The 15,732-nt window shown below is 48.0% G+C and overlaps 1 protein-coding gene across 2 annotated transcripts; it reads right to left on the reverse strand.

The window, feature by feature from the left end:
* Nucleotides 1-709: 709 nt before the first annotated feature.
* Nucleotides 710-15,586, reverse strand: Ppp1r10 (protein phosphatase 1 regulatory subunit 10). Of its 2 annotated transcripts, XM_052163066.1 has the most exons (20): nt 15,533-15,586; nt 14,807-15,326; nt 9,111-9,228; nt 8,387-8,473; nt 8,152-8,287; nt 7,624-7,675; nt 6,254-6,331; nt 5,949-6,122; nt 5,646-5,751; nt 5,446-5,558; nt 4,929-5,029; nt 4,610-4,757; nt 4,378-4,536; nt 4,037-4,283; nt 3,833-3,896; nt 3,548-3,742; nt 3,172-3,247; nt 2,826-2,939; nt 2,074-2,715; nt 710-1,815 (listed from the first exon to the last, which is right to left on the reverse strand). In XM_052163066.1, the coding sequence occupies exons 3-20, from the start codon at nt 9,215-9,217 to the stop codon at nt 1,706-1,708; spliced, it is 2,709 nt and encodes a 902-aa protein (XP_052019026.1). In that variant the 5' UTR covers nt 9,218-9,228; nt 14,807-15,326; nt 15,533-15,586; the 3' UTR covers nt 710-1,705. The 2 variants fall into 2 exon arrangements, with proteins under 2 accessions (XP_052019026.1, XP_052019027.1); XM_052163067.1 differs by lacking the exons at nt 14,807-15,326; nt 15,533-15,586 and adding an exon at nt 12,752-12,871.
* Between the last annotated feature and the right edge of the window lie 146 nt (nt 15,587-15,732).

The raw sequence follows: 15,732 nt of genomic DNA on the forward strand, positions 1-15,732 counted from the left end.
CCTAGGTGGTTCTGGTGAACATCAAGCAATCCAGACCATGGTCCCCTAGCTGCTTCCATCCTAGTTTTCCTCCTCTGTATCTCCCAAAGCCTTATGCCTCCTTTCAAATCCTGCTCTGTAAGCTACACATCTTAGAGAACTCAGACTTGGAGAGGCAGAACACTGGCCAGCTTTTTCTTTTTAGATTTTATGTATATAATAGAACCCAGGACTGCCAGCCCAGAAATGGCACCACCAATGGGCTGCCAATCCCTAGTTTAGAAAACGCCCTACCACCTGGTAGTGGTATCACATGCCTTTAATCCCAGCACTTGGGAGGCAAGAGGCAGGCGGATTTTTCAGTTTGAGGCCAGCCTGGTCTACAGAGTGAGTTCCAGGACAGCCGGGGCTACACAGAGAAACCCTGTCTGGAAAACAAACAAAAAAAGAAAAAAGAAAGAAAACCCCTACAGATTGATCTTTTTGTTCTTTTTGCCCAGCTCGGATTGATTTTTATAGAGGCATTTTCTCACTTGAGACTTCCCAGTGGTGACTCTAGCTTATGTTAAGGTGACTAAAACTAGCTAGCACACAATGTCCTGAGAACTGGAGTTATCACATGAGAAGTGGGAATTGAATCCCAGGCCTCTGCAACTGCTCTAACTAGCAAATCTGCCAACCAGGCTCTATAACCCTAACTTTTATTAAAAGAAGTCAAACACACCAGGGGTTAAATGAGCTGCTTCTCTTTCCACTGTTTATTATTAATGTACAAAATATACAAAATCAAAAGAAAAACTCCTCAAATCTTTTGTGGTTCTAACCCAAGACCCTGCACAAAACCAACCCACTGTTTTCATAGAAAACAACTGATGCCAAGACAGGGGGAGGAGAGGACTGGGAAGGGCCCCTCCTGCTGAGTCTACCCAGGAAGCCTCACTGAACAGGGCTCCTTATGGGGTAAGGAGCAAGCCCATTCCCAAAGGCAGTGCATGTAGTGCGTTAGGCCCGGTGTACCCGGCTAAAATTAATGAAAGCTGGTCTCACGGAGTCTCTAAAATGGCTGTAGGCAAGAGTGGCCCAACACTACAGGCTGCTCCTCTGCCAGGATACAGATATGAATGTGCCATCACTGAACCTAGCAGACTCACGATGACCTTGGAAGTAACAGTTGCAGTCTTTCTTGAGAAAGGACTCAACAGTGATTGGCCCATGTGGGGCACAAGTGGGGGTGGTTCCAGAACTCAGCTTCAGCCAGCTTGAGCCCTCAGTGCAGTGGGATATATGGTACCCTCACCACCCCTCACCCTGTGCAGGTGATTATGGGCTTAGCTTGGATGGTTTCCTAAGCGCAGCTGACCAACTTAGTTCCGTGTGCATGTGGAGAGCAGAGGTCTCCAGGGTGACCAGCTTTAGGTTCTCAGGCATCGGGACTAATACTGGAAGGGGTTTGGGGCACAGGGCAAATCTCCTCACAAAGTGAAGCCAGCCGTCTCAGCAGTCCAGCATATAGAGTGTGTCCAGTCTCTCTCCTCTCCAGACTGGAGGGGAATATGTACATCAATGCACACCAGGAATCAGAAACCCCCAGAAACCCAACCAGGTGGGAACTGAGGGGGCCGGTTCCTCATCAGCTGGGGAAAAGGAAAGTGGGCCTCACAGAAGCCATAACTGAGTGGAAGGAGCAAGGCTACAGTCCACGGGGGTGCGGGTAGGGCAGGCAGGCCTAGGGCAGTGGGGGCCCATTGACCCCTGGGTGGTAGAAGGCACAGTTGTTCTCATAGCGGCAGTTGCCCTTCATCATGAAGTGTCGGCAGACAGGGCGGTTTGACATGTCTGTGGGAACAATGGCAGACAGAATGGTTACAAAGAGCTAAAATGTCACCATCACTATCCCACCCCAGCCCAGAGCAATGGGGCCAAATCTGCAGAGACATAGTATTGGGGGGCTGATGATGTAAAGATGGTGGTGGTACCTGCCTTCCTTGTATACAGAGAGCCTTAAAGAGATGGGGCCTCATCTTGTCATTTGTACTGCCCCTTCTGCCCCACAGACACTAAAACCTACATGTGGGACCTCAGGCATGTCCTCACCTCCTCCATGACTGTGGCCTCCATCATGCCCTCGGTGGCCGCCTCCCCCATGGCCATCATGACCACGGTGTTCATGAGGTGGTGGCCCTCGATGGTCGTGGCCTCGATGGCTAGGGACATCATGTGGCCGGTGGCCATGGGGTCCTCCATGTCCAGGGCCTTCATGGGAACGATGTCCACCACTTCCACCCATGCTCCCTCCAGGGCCCTCATGGGATCGATGTCCACTGCCCATGCTCCCTCCAGGGCCTTCATGTGATCGATGTCCACTGCCCATGCTCCCTCCAGGGCCTTCATGTGATCGATGTCCACTGCCCATGCTCCCTCCAGGGCCTTCATGGGGGCGGTGTCCACCACCTCCAACCATGCCTCCTCCACCAGGACCCCCTCGGCCATTTGGGGGTCCTCCTCCAGAACGACCTCCTCTGGCTCCTCGGAACGGAGGGGGTGGCGGCGGCTCATTTCCTCCACGACCTCCTCGGCCTCTGTGGTATGGTCCAGGTGCAGGTCCAGGACCCCCACGCATTGGGCCACCTCTCATGGGGTCACCTGGGCCATCCCAGAATGGATCACCTCCCCGAGAAGGTGGTGGGGGACCCAGGAGACGTGGACCCACTGGTCCACCAGGGCCTCCATGGGGACCTGTTAGAGGAAAAAAAAAATCAGTTATCTGTTATACTCCAGCACTGCTGTTTCCTAGCTGTTGCAAGGCTGAAAATAAGCAGTAACCCCACTGATTCCCTCTCACCTACCTGGCATGGGTCCTCCAGGACCAGGGGGGAAATGCTGCATACCCTTGGGGCCCCCAGGGCCTCCTGGTGGGAAGCCATTGGCTACAGGACCAGGACCTAGGAGCCCATGTGGCACTGTAAATGAAACAGGAGTAAAACAGTCAAGAGGAAAATTCTACAAGTACGACATGGCTTCCCACTAGTGTGCCCAACTAACCTCAGTCAACCTGGCAGAGCCGTGCTCTCTCTGTCCTGTTCTACCCTCCCATTTCTTGCCTAGTGGCTGGCTCTGAGGATTACCCAGCATCTGCACATCCCCACCCTGCCCAGGTGTCCTCCCGGGCCCGGTGGTGGCTCCTAGGATTACCAAGCATCTGCTTGAGCTTGTCTGAGTAGTCTGGCTGCTTCAGCATCTCCTCTGAAGGGTGGGTGTTTGGACTGCCCTGTGAGCAAGAAAAACAACAGTTAAGAGTGTCAGCAACAACTTAGCATGTAAGTGGAAAACAGGAACTGGGATGCAGGCTGTCCCTGGCCAGCCTAGGCTACACAGTGAAACTTTCTCACAAAACTGAAATCTCATAAAACTGAAAACACTGTAAATGAAAAAAACAAACAAACAAACAAACAAACAAAAACCCCACAAAACAAAAAAACCCAGATATATTCAAACTAAAAACTAGGGTAAGAGTAGGAGTGACTGAAGACAACATGGGGAGATTGACTGAGGAAGAGGACTCTCTTACCATTATGGAAGTGAGGATCTCCTGAACATTGATGCCGCCTCCTCCAGGGCCCTGGGGGCTCTTCCCAGCTCCCATGCTTCCCATAAGATTGGCCAGAACTGGAGGCAGCTTGGAGCCTCCTGCTCCATCAGGTGAGCCACCAGCCCCTCCAGGCTCCATGGTCTCGACATAGGGCGTCTCATCCATGGCACACTCCTAAACACAGACGAGCACAAGTCAGGGCTGTAGGACAGCACGGCGGCATCTTCCCGTGAGGCACACCGCTTCCCACCCACAGCCACTCACCTCATCCAAGGGGATGAGTTTGGGGGGAATGGGCTCGTATGGCTCAGGATCAGGCTCATGAGGACTGCAGCAAACATCGCAGGCGAAGCAGAAAGGAGAGAGAACAAGGAACAACAATCACATTAATTCATTCCGTCTTCCCTGAGTCTCTCTGTGGTGCCTGATTCCCCACCACACAGACAACGACTGCACACCTCTCCTCACCTCTCCTTGTTCAGGAAGAGCTCCTGAAGGATCCCCTTCTCCCGCTCAGCCTGGATGTATCGCTCCTGGCTGTTGCTTCCAGGGATGACAAGAGGTGAGGGTAGAACCAGAGGCCTGGGACACACCCAGGGCACTTTCTCCTCCATATTGTCATGGCTTAGTCGACGAGCTGTCTCAAAAGCATGTCGGTCCGACAGTATCTCCCGCTTAGCAGCCTCCCCAAAGTCCTTAATCTTGTTCACATTCACTGCAGGGAAGCAGAAGGCAAGAGGACAGGTAAGCGAGACTGCCCACGATCAGATCAGACTCCAACTCTGACATGCAGAGAACTGTTATCATACCTCGCTCAGTTTCATCCAATTCAAAGTAGAAATACTCTCTCAGCTTGCCTTCCTCAGGCCAAGTCACAGTTTTCCTTTTTCTGCCCTTCCGAGTCAGCTGGTTGGGATCTCCAGGGCTCTCCACAGGCTTTGCATCCAGAGCACCTGGCTCCGAAGAGGCTGTAAACAAAACAAGTTTTAGCCACAGATCCAGCCATTCAGAAAAGCCAAGAGCCCAGGCTCAGTAGGTTACCTGCATCCATGAGCTCTGGAACTTCAACAGGGGGCACAGGGGTACCAGGGCGGTCTGTGTCCATGGGCTCAGCAGGGGGTGCAGGCTCTGGGGAGGAAGGTTTGGCTGTGCTTGGCTCAGTGCTTGTTTTCCCTTCAAAAGGGCTGGGCTGTTATGAAAGAGAAAGTAGCCAATGAGCTGAAAAGACACCCAGGGAAACATCAGGATCCTAAGAGCCCAATAGCCCCTTCCCCCTGCTAGTTTACCCCAGAAGGTAGTCCTCGCTGTCACTCACAAGTTCCCAGCCTCTGCGCCCATGTACCCTACCAAGGAAACTCACCTTGGCAGCAGTAGGCGATAGAACCTTCTTCTTCTTCTTAATTTTGATGCCTGGGACAGGGGCTGAATTGAGAGCATCCAGAAAACCTAGGCCCTCCATAGCTACAGAAGGAAAGAGTAGAATTAGAGGACCTGATGCCTCCTTCACAATCCTATGCCTGCAGAGTCCAACCAGGAGACACAGCAGGCCAGTGGGGTCCCTGCCCAGTGACCAGGAAACAAGGTTCACACAGGAGACTTCCACTATTCCCTCTTTCTTTTGGCAGAAAACCATGACTTTAATCACAATTATAGGATGTACAACTCATTAAGCAAGCTGCTGAAACCACAACGGAAGGTCCAGCCACGAGGGAGACAGCTTAACAAGCTTATCACTTGAGGGGGCACAGCTTCTTTCAACTTATCTAACATGACTCTTATGGAAAGGGAGGGTCCAGAGATACAAACATGCTTAGATGCCACGACATCAAAGGCAAAGCAAAAGAAGGGGAGTCTTAGGGCACTCCAGGCCTACTCACGCTGTGGGGGGATGATCTTCACTTTGATTTCTTTGGTAGTATTAGGAGTTGTGTTGAGGGGCTTGTACTTCTTCTCTGCAGGTGGGGCAGCATCGCCTGGAGCAGCTGTGGCACTGAAAAGGAAGGACAGTCAAAAATCTCCCAACTCCCACTTCTTTCCAGAGGCCCAGGCTCCTTTGAAACCTATACTACGGCCATACCTCTGCCTCTTGAGTGGGATGGGTTTCAGGTTGTACTTGTCTGACACAACCACGGTGCTGGCGTTTTTCTTCACAGGCACCAAAGACGGGGTGTCCAGCTCTAGTCCTGGGGAGGAAATACGTTGACTTTGACCCTTCTGTTTCTCCCTGTTGCCACCCCCTCCACGTTTTAGCCTTGACCAAGTGCCCCAGATTCTCCTTTAGCTTTCTTTCCTTCTCAGGGTTTGATATCGAAATCAAATACTAGCCCGAGGCACTGACTGTGCATGTGAATGGTCCTACAAAGCCAGCCAACTGCCTTACCAGTAGAACGGAACTTGGCATGACTGGGTGCCGTTGTTCTAAGTGACTTGGGCTTCTCTTTCTTCTTCTCTGGGGCTTCCTCAGCCCGGGTCTCAGCCTTTACTTCGGTCAAAGGCCGCTCAGGAAGCATGGTTCGATTTTTCCCCTCATCCTTCTTTTTCTTCTTATCTTTCTCTGTTACAGAAAGACAAAGCAGGTAAGAGTCTCATTTGGATAAACAGATTGCCAGAGGCGAAGAACCAGCCTGGGGCACCCAAGGGCTACTGTCTAAGGAGAACACCTGGGTAAGAAGCCCAGGACCTCACCTGCAGGCTGGGTGCTACTTTGGGAGCGGATGACAGCCATCCAGTCACTGACAAGGACTGATGCCAATTTCCGGAGCTCTGAAGGTGAAAAAGGGGAGGAATATCACTTATTTAGCAATAATTTAGTATTTCCAGAAAACAACAACAAAAACCCAACAACAACAAAAAAAACCCTCTATTCAAGGAAGAAAGCAGTCTAGAGCCAGCTGGGAAGAGAGGAGGGAGACAGTGGTAATGAAAGCATCCTCTGAGCCGGGTGCTCAGGACTCATTTTCATTCAGTACTCAGGTGGCGCACGCCTGTAATCCCAGCACTCTGGGAGGCAGAGGTATGTGGGTTTCTGAGTTCAAAGCCAGCCTGGTCTACAGAGTGAGTTCCAGGACAGCCAGGGCTACACAGAGAATCCCTGTCTCCAAAAAACTAAATCCAAAAAAAAAAAAAAGAAAGCGTCCTCTGCATGGGACATGTTCTCTTATTTACTAAGCACATTCAAGACATCATAATATTATAAAATGTCAGTATCTCAAAGAACCAAATATTGAAAATAAAACTAAAAAGGGTAGAAAGATAGAGTGTAGTTTCCACTTAATGCTTAAGTTTTTACCCAGCATACAGGGTAGCCTAGTGTTTACTCCCCAGAAACACATCAACACCCCTAAAGCCCAGTATTGTAATTTAAGGCAAAGTGGGTCCCTTGCTTTCAGGAATAGCTCTTCACAGTGAAGAACTTTAGACAAGTTCACAAGCACCCCTGACATTAAAGAACTTGGCTGGCCATTTTCATTAAACATAAGGATAAATCTGTATTCTTATCAGAATAGGTAAGTTTTGTAGCTGGGTATCTTGGCTCATGCCTCTACTCAGTACTCAGAAGGACTGCCATGGGTTCAAAGCCAGTCCAGCCTATAAGGCCAGACCAGTCTGAGGCAAACCTAGTCTACAAAGTGAGTTCCAGGTAAGCCAGGGATATACAACAAGATACCACATGAAATAAACAAACAGCAAAAAAAAAAAAAAAAAAAAAAAAAAAACCCACTCCTACAGAAATGTTTCCTGGTAGGAATAATTGATGTGAAAAAAATGAATATGTTTCATTTGCAATCGAGATGGAGAGGGATCACGAGCACACACTTTCAATTCCAGTGCTCTGGAGACAGAGGCAAGTGAGCTCTGAGTTCGAGGCCAGCCTGGTTCGCATAGTGAGTGCCAGGACAGCCAGGGCGACATAGAGAAATTCTGTCTCTCAAAAAGACACAGAAAAAGGGAGGGAGGGAAGCAGGGATGAGCAAGCAAAATGGAAGGGCAAGCCAGTAATGGCTACGGTAACCCAGACACAGTCCCCAGACTGGAGCAGCGGGACTGACACTCACCTTCGTCCTCACTCGACTTGCTGAGCTGCTTCACTAGTTTTGCTGTGTTGTTCTGTAAGAGGAGGAGGCAGAAGGGTGGACAGAGGAATAAGCCAAGCCCACTCGCACTAACTATCCCCTCTCAACTGCACGGCCACACTTCAACCTGCTCCAGAACCTGCGGATACTTTAATCTTCTGAGACAGAGTCTATCTTTGTAACCCTGGGTAGCTTGGAACTCACTATGTATGTAAGGCAGGCCTTGAACTCACAGAAATCCACCTGCTTCTACCTCCCAAGCGCTGGAATTAAAGTCATGAGCCACTGGACTTATTCCCATTTTAGAGATGAGAAACTGAAGTTCAAATGTATGAAAAGTCCTACGCCTGTTAACGGAGATAAATCCAGAATCTTCCACTTCAAAATTCCCATTTTCCTCTGCTATTCTACCTCACAAATTCCAGACTGCCACCCATCAGGACTGAAACGAGCATTCCTCCAGCAAGGCTAGCCCAGCCAGGATAAGTGGGCCATGAAGCCTGACCATACCTGCTTGAGATGGTCCACAGTCAGCGGGAGGTGCTGCAGAGTCAGCAGAATCTGCTGTAGGAGAGGGATGTTGTTGGTTGTCTTTGAATATGTTAGCCAATTGTTCAGAAGCTTGTAGCCACCGACATCAATGAACCTGTGGACAGGTGGGGACAGACTGTGGTAAGCCTTCCTTGGTTCCAGAACTAGCCAGTTCTGAGACTGCCCAGAGACCAGTCTCCTGCGCAGTACTTACTTGACTAGCACTTCAGGAGCCCGGGTCTGCAGGAGAATGTTTAAGTACGTGCACCGACTCACCATCTTTCGTGCCTCCTTCATGAGACTGCAAAAGGAGTCAAATTAGACATGGAGCACATAATCTGCTTTGAGTATTATTAGTATTCAAATTTTAGAGTCAGGGTCTTAGTAGTTCAGGCTAGCCTCCCCTTCTGAGAGCAAGGATGACAGGCACTAGGGGGCACCATGCCAGGTAATCTCCTACAGTTTAAGACTCTAATCTTGGAAGTCCTGGAGCCGCCTGATAATACTTTTTGCTCCAGGAGGTAGTCACCATATTGCTAGAATTGTGGAATGAATCTAGGGTCATATAAAAACCCAAAGGAGGACAGAGGGCACCCGAGCCGCCTGGGAGAGCATCCCTCCCACACAGAAACAACTGCCTTCAGGGGAGTCAGGGCTCACACATTTCCCTTTATAATCTAAGACTGTTTTTCTCCGGAAAATGTTAAGGCTCTCTGAAGAAAAATGACATTTTGGACAGGCACAACATGACCCAAAACCAAGCCAAGGATTCTGTCCTATGCACTCGTGGTTTCACCCCATCAAGACTCTTGGGATTATGGATCAAATCCCCAGCTTCCGTCGCGACCAACAGCTAAAAGATCAGTGCTCTCTTGTTCCAGCTGCACTGCATGTGGTCTCCTCTACTGATAAGGAACCCAAGAAGGGCACAGACTTACCTGAAGATCTTGGAAATTCCATCCACACTCCTCACTTCTCCATCCCGAGTAAGGAAGCTATCCAGGCCCTTGAGAAGTTCTTTGGGGTCTATGGGACCTGAACCCATGATGGTGGCTTCTGAGGTAAATGAAAAAACAAAACAAAACAGGATAAATGAGTGGCAAAGCCAGCCAGCCCCACTAACTTATCTAATAAACCCCATCAGCACATTGAAGACTCAGTGATTAATGTTCAACTGTACTATTTTCTAGATAAGAAAAATCAGATCTGTGCTCATAAAATAGCCTTGACAACTAAGTGTGGGGTTAGTGAGACCCCAATTTTGAGGTATACTGCAAGAGAACATCAGAGTATCACAAATGATGCACACTTCTTCATGCTTCTAAGGTCCTGTCCCTAGTTAGCTGCTGGTAATTTGATGAGGTGAGCAGCTGTAGCTTCCTAAGATAACTAAGACAACCCTAGGTATCTGGGTAAAAAATTTAACAATCAATCATCCTCTCTCCAGAAATCAATCCCCTTTATCTTGGCTGCTTAAGAGTCATAATCACAGGTGGGAGAATGAGTCAGCTCAAGTGGTAGGTGAGGGAACAGCCAGGCCTGAGCAGAGCCCTTCCCTGGGGAGCAGAGAGCAGCTCTCAGACTGAAGAGAAGACAGGCAGGCTCTCATGGGCCCTGAATAAGGCTACTCACTGGCCAAACACCAAACAAGCTTTTATTGTTCCAAAGTTCAAGAGAAACTTGGCTTGTGGTTTCAGAAGCAAAGATGCAAACCTGATCCTTTCCTGCCCTCAAGACTCACCACTCTCCAAGATTCCCAAGAAAAGCCCCAAACTGAGAACCAGAAACCAGGAACCAAAAGTAATGAAGGTGAAGCCATGGGAAGTGAGACACCACTTCAAACCAGGCTGGGACAGGAGTGAGTTAAACACTGCACTCCTTCCATGAATAGGAAGCTACTTCTCCAGTTGCAGAGAGAGAATTAGAGCTGCTACAGTTCTGACTGGGGGTTTTAATAAGTCATACTTTTATCAGCACCTAGCTTCTGGGAAACAAAAACACGGGCCTCCTCAGCAGCTGAGATGGCCAGGCCCAAATAGGCAGGAATAAGGTGAGGGTCCTCTGCATCTAGCACATTGCAGAAACAACACAGTCCCAAGGGTGAAAAAAAAGTCTTAAGCAAAACAAAAATCATTGCATTTCCTACAGATAAGATTCTTTCGATATAAATCAGGTTCTCCCCCCTCAGACAAACCAGAAAAGATGTGTAAAAAAGAACTGTTTTCCTAGCTTAGACATGTTTAACCTGGGCAAAGAGGCTGTCAGACAAGAGTGATTCTCCAGATAAAACAAGATAAAACTTGAGAGTGTAAAGCAAAAATCAGCTGTAAATGTGGACTTCCTAATAACCCAGGGCAGCAGCAAGGTGTAGAGAGAGGAGGGTGGCAGCTCTCTGCTCTGGAGGCTGATGGCCTGTGGGTTCAACACGGGCAGACGCAGGCAAGAAATGCTAAGCACTGAGCAAAACCTGTTAACTGCTGCCGCCCAATACCCTGGAACCTGAGATCAGAGGAGAAAAACATTCAACACCAGAAATGTTTACAAGTTAAGGGGACAAATCCACTGATGTGTGGCCATCTGTACAGAGAGGAAATCTCCCTGTGTTCTCAGACAGCGATTTCTAGAAGCTCCAGGTATATAACAGGTCTGTTAGACTAGAAAGGGATGGATGGGCCTAAGGTAAAAACACATATATACATCTAGAGTAGGGAGTTTTAAGTCTTTTATACTCACACAAATCTAACAGAACCCCCCAAGTAAATATGTATGCAATTTGACAAGTCCTGACTTAAATATTGCTTCATCTCTCTAAACACAGCTGACTCAAACTCAGAGCTAAACAGACTTCCTTTGTGCATCTACCTATGGACTAACAGGCCTGACTCTAATGTTCCCCCCATTCAATGGGCAGACAAGGCAGGGCAGCCTTTAGAGAAACTGTACCATTGTAGAAAGCTGAGCCATGTCTAGTGCCCTCTGCTGGAAATGGGACCTAGGTACTTTAAAATTCCCGCTTATATAAACAACAAAAAGGCACAATAGTCATGGAAGCTGGGAGACAAAACAGGAATGTTAAGATGCTGGTTCCCACTGCTTTGTATATTAGGGAGCATGGCTGAATGTGTCTCCTCATAATAGATGTGAATTTCTCCGTGCCTTTTCTTCAGTATTATTGACTCCTTATTAGGGACCCCAAGTGCCTTACAGCCTAGGTCCCCATTTTCACAGGCAAGCTATAAGGTCTTCCAGAGGGAACAAAGGATCCATCATGCTTGGAGCAGGTCTGTGGTGAAGGCCCGATAATGCGGGACCAGGGTGGGCAGGGCAGTGCTCAAGTATTCCCCACTCCTGCTCTGGAGTTTGAAGTTGAGGAAACTTTCTGCAACTGTAAAGAACTCAGGTCATGTTTTCTTTTCTTTAACCAGCTGCTAATCTCCACAGACAAAAGGAGCCAAGGGAACACCTTCTGTGACACAGTACCTCCACCTTCTAAGTGCTGGGGAATGTTCTACACTTCTTACCAGAGCTACTAAATTCCTATCCGATTTCAAAGTGAATTTGAGTTGAGGGCTACTTGGTTTAAAATGGTGGAAAACCATCAATCCTGGCTAGTTATTAAACATCTATCACTACTGAATCCTGAATCTGTTCGAAAACAAGGTCCATGCAAGCCAGGCTGCTTTGAAGGTCTTAACAAGAGGGAAAGCGCCAGCTCTTCTTTGTTCTGACCTGGGCTGTCTCCTCTCAGTGTCTCAAGAGCTTCCTGTTATGACCCAACAGTGGGTGGACTGTCTCAGGTGTTCACAAGGTTCTATACTTGCATAGTGAGGCGTATGCTTCCCTCACCTTTATTTTGAAAATCTTTTAAACTTCTTAAGAGTATTTGGCTTTCAATAAGACATAAAATTACATCTAGCACCCTGGCCCTAGAACTCTGGCCACTCTATGAGAATAAGGTTCTCCAAGATTCCCTAGAAAGCCTTGCTTTTCATCTCCCACATAAGGCCTTCTTTACTAATCCCTGCACACTAGATATCGGGAACCCCAGTGGGTGGGATAATCAGGTCCCAAGGTAGGTGTGCTGCAGAGGCACCTGGCAAACTGCTTAAAAGATAAAAAAGACGTGTGGTAAATAGACATGTGGAAGAGGCCCTCCCATTCAATCAGAAGTCCAAGCAATAATGAGAATCCACACCCAGCAGAAAATGAGCCCTGTTGCACCCAAGTCACCATAGGATAGCAGGACAAAAGGCTTACAAACTCTGCCTATAAACTCCACACTTCAACCCAGGACTTTAAATAAAAAATGAAAAGTATATGAAGAAACTGTCAAAGACTTGACTTTGAAAAAGCTGGGGAAAGAGATAAAGAACCAGACACCCAATACTGCCCTCCGAGGGCGTGGCTCTCAACATGCACCAACTGCCCAGCACTCAGCAGGGAGGAAAAGAGGACATTCCTTTCCTCAATGCTTTAACAGAATTTCTTTTTAGGAAGGAAGGAAAAAAGAAATTCAAAAAGGTGGCTCTTTGGGAAAAAGAAAGGTTGTGAAATGTAATACCAGAAATGTTTTGCTTACCAGAAACCGTAGCTTGACTCCCCCTGCCTCGAGTTTAAACTGCAGCCTCCTTTCCTAAAGATTCACTTCTCATCCTAGTGCCAACATACAGGAACTAAGCAACTGCAGGTGATGGCACTGAGCACAAAGAGTTTATCCCCAAACTGAGAGGTGAGAATAAGGATGGTTTACAAGAAAGCCCTACAAGTACCACCCTCCCCCCAGACTGTTACAAAACAACCAATATTCAGGAAGTATAAGGACCCATCCTGAGCAGCATGCCACATTGCAGCTTCATCAGGCCCAGTTGTCTACTCGAGTTACAAGCCCTGTGTCTTGCCCCAGTCTCTCAGAGATAAAGCAGTTGGGGTTGAATTGTTTTTCACTCCTGTCAACTGAAGCAGGGAATAGGTCCAAGCAGTTGTGATGAGTGAAAAGGTGAAAATCAAGGCAATGGGCTGACTGTTAACACAAAACCTAGAGCTACACAAGGACGAGGACAGCCTCCATCCCTAATGCTCATTAAGCTTTTAGCCCTGTAACATATTTCATAAAAGATTAAAAAAAAAAAAAAAAAAACGTATTCTCCCCAGCAGCAATCTGCACAGGGAGAGAATGCAGCTGCTTGGGGGTGGAGTTTTCAGAGAGGAAGCAAGCTGATTACATCACCTTTCACAGTGGCTCCTCCCCCTTGACCAAGCGTCTAGGGAAGCCCTAAGCTGACTGGCAAAAGAGAAAAACAAAGGAGATGGACGCCATTTTGTTATGGAGAGGATTCAAACTTTAAAAGGCCGGCCAGATCTGCCGGTAGCTTTACTTACACTATAAGGCACTAAGTAAAAAAGAAAAAAAGTCATCCCTCCGGCCCCCACCCTCACCGTGACCTATCTTAATCCAGTCTAAGAGCCTACTACTGAAAATAAAATCAATTAATATACAATTTTCTGCGGTCTAAGAATCTGAATTTGCAACTAAAATCCAATTTGCTACTACCGCCGACCACCCCAATCCTCCCTACAGAGAGCAAGGGGGAGGACTTGGACCCCTCAACAAATAGGACCGAGGGGGGAGGACAGGAGAAAAATGGGTCAAGACACAACCTGCAACGCCGCTTGCAAGACAAAAGAACAAGGAAAAGTCGCCATATTTGAAGCAGGGAAGAAAAAAAATTCTTTTAACGACACAATCTTCTAGAAAGATAGCATTCAATTGCACTAATGGCTTTTAAAATTATATATTCCTGAGTTCCACATTTCCCAACCTTTCCACCCTCTTAGCTATATCCACCACCCACTAAAAAGTATCAAGTTAAAATGTTAATCACTTTTGCCTTTAAATAACCTATGCAAGCTGAAACAATCACAAGACATTCTTTACCTCCCCAAATGTTCTACTGTATGTACTTGTTACTATGATTATATTTTGGCCTAAATTTAAGTGTCTTGCAATCTTTATTCCTAGATTGCCACCTATATTAACCACACAATATTATCCCAAGCAAATTACATTAAAATTGAGAGGATTTAACAGTCACTTTAAAGACATAGCCAGCTAATATTTCTCTCTGCCCATCTCCTTACCCTGCAATCTTTATGTACAGATTGCTTATTAATCTGGCAAATTGAAAGGCGTTCTGCTTGTCTCACACACAAAGAAGTGGGACTTCTGGGCCACAAGATCCACCATCTTTTGTATGTGAGCTCATTAACCCTTTTGAAGACTGCTAACCAGAGGAAGGTAACCATTCCTCCTTATAATAGCAAAGGATTATGCTTTGGCAGTCTGGAATTTGCTGGATTATCAAGGGTTAACCGTCAAAATCCTCACTGGCTGGCCCTCCCTTCACCCTCTCCTTGCCTGCTCCACAGCAGGGAAGAGGCAGGTGGTAGGGGAGAGAGAACAAAGACTGTTTAGACCCACAGGACCTTTAATGGAGATTTAAGAGACCCGATTGGTCCTTCTCCAGTACCCTACATTTGTTCTATGGTCTCATTTCTTCCTCTCATTATTTTTGGTTTCACAACGGGAAACGTTGATTTCTTGTTCAAGGCTGGTTTTTGAAAATTCGACACTTACTATCCAATTTTTTTGCGACGTCAGCACCTCGGGCTCAGGGGGGGAGGGGTAAAATTTTGGAGGAAAAAAAATAAAACAACCAACCAGGACCCAAACTCAGTTACTTGTGGGGCCTCATTGGATCAAAAAGTCTCTTAAAAAAGTAAAGACCAACTCAGTTTTCATTTCCCCCCCACCCAACTCCATTTAGGGAGAGGGGGTCGTTGAAAAAAAGTCTGAGTGGATTCCAAAAAGGAAATGCTGGATGAGTGAGATTGGGTGGGTTTGGGTAGGGAGGGTGGTTGATTATTTTTGAAGTTATGTGGTGACGGTCCTTCGGCCACAGATTTCAAGTCCCAAGCAGCGTGGGCTGGTGGGGTGGGCAAGACAGGTGGGAAGGGGCAGAAGACACGAGTGGTTGGGCTGGTGGCTGCTGATTTCCCTTTCCCCCCTCTCTCAGGATCCTTTCAAGGGTTTAGATGTTGCTGAGGCTTGTTTGTTTTCCTGATGGCCGGCCTGTCTTTCTCCGAGAAAATTCAACCTGGGGTGAAAGGAACACAAAAGGAGAAAGGTTTGTAATCAGTACGGGTCGCCTTTAAACGTTTCAAAGCGCTATTTCTTGTTGGCCCAGGGCGCAGCCGCATTGGGGAAATGTGGCTGACCAGTAAATCCAAATCCACCCCGCTTCCCCGGCCAACGGCTCTCGGCAAAACGTTACCCTCCAAGCGACGGAGCACCCAAACTTACCTCTAAACGAACCCCAGAATGGCGGCCGCCCGCTCGGGCGGAGTCTTTTATACCCGGCCACCGCCCAACGCACCCTAACGTGATAGGGAACCGCCCTCGTCGCGACACATTGTGCGCGAGGCGAACGCTGATTGGCCAGCGTGAAAGCCGGGTCGGCCGCGGATTGGACGTCCCTCTCCACCGTCCTTCCTTGAGCCCCT

Source organism: Apodemus sylvaticus, chromosome 19 (genome assembly GCF_947179515.1).
Source record: "Apodemus sylvaticus chromosome 19, mApoSyl1.1, whole genome shotgun sequence".
Classification (NCBI taxonomy): Eukaryota; Metazoa; Chordata; class Mammalia; order Rodentia; family Muridae; genus Apodemus; species Apodemus sylvaticus.

Excerpts from the sequence above, each read along its gene's own strand:
- Ppp1r10 (XM_052163066.1), bottom strand. The coding sequence starts at position 9,217 with ATGGGTTCAGGTCCCATAGACCCCAAAGAACTTCTCAAGGGCCTGGAT. Across the intron at positions 3,248-3,547 it reads AGATCCTCACTTCCATAATG|GGCAGTCCAAACACCCACCC; the intron begins GTAAGAGAGTCC and ends TCTTGCTCACAG. Across the intron at positions 1,816-2,073 it reads AGGCCACAGTCATGGAGGAG|ACATGTCAAACCGCCCTGTC; the intron begins GTGAGGACATGC and ends TTGTTCCCACAG.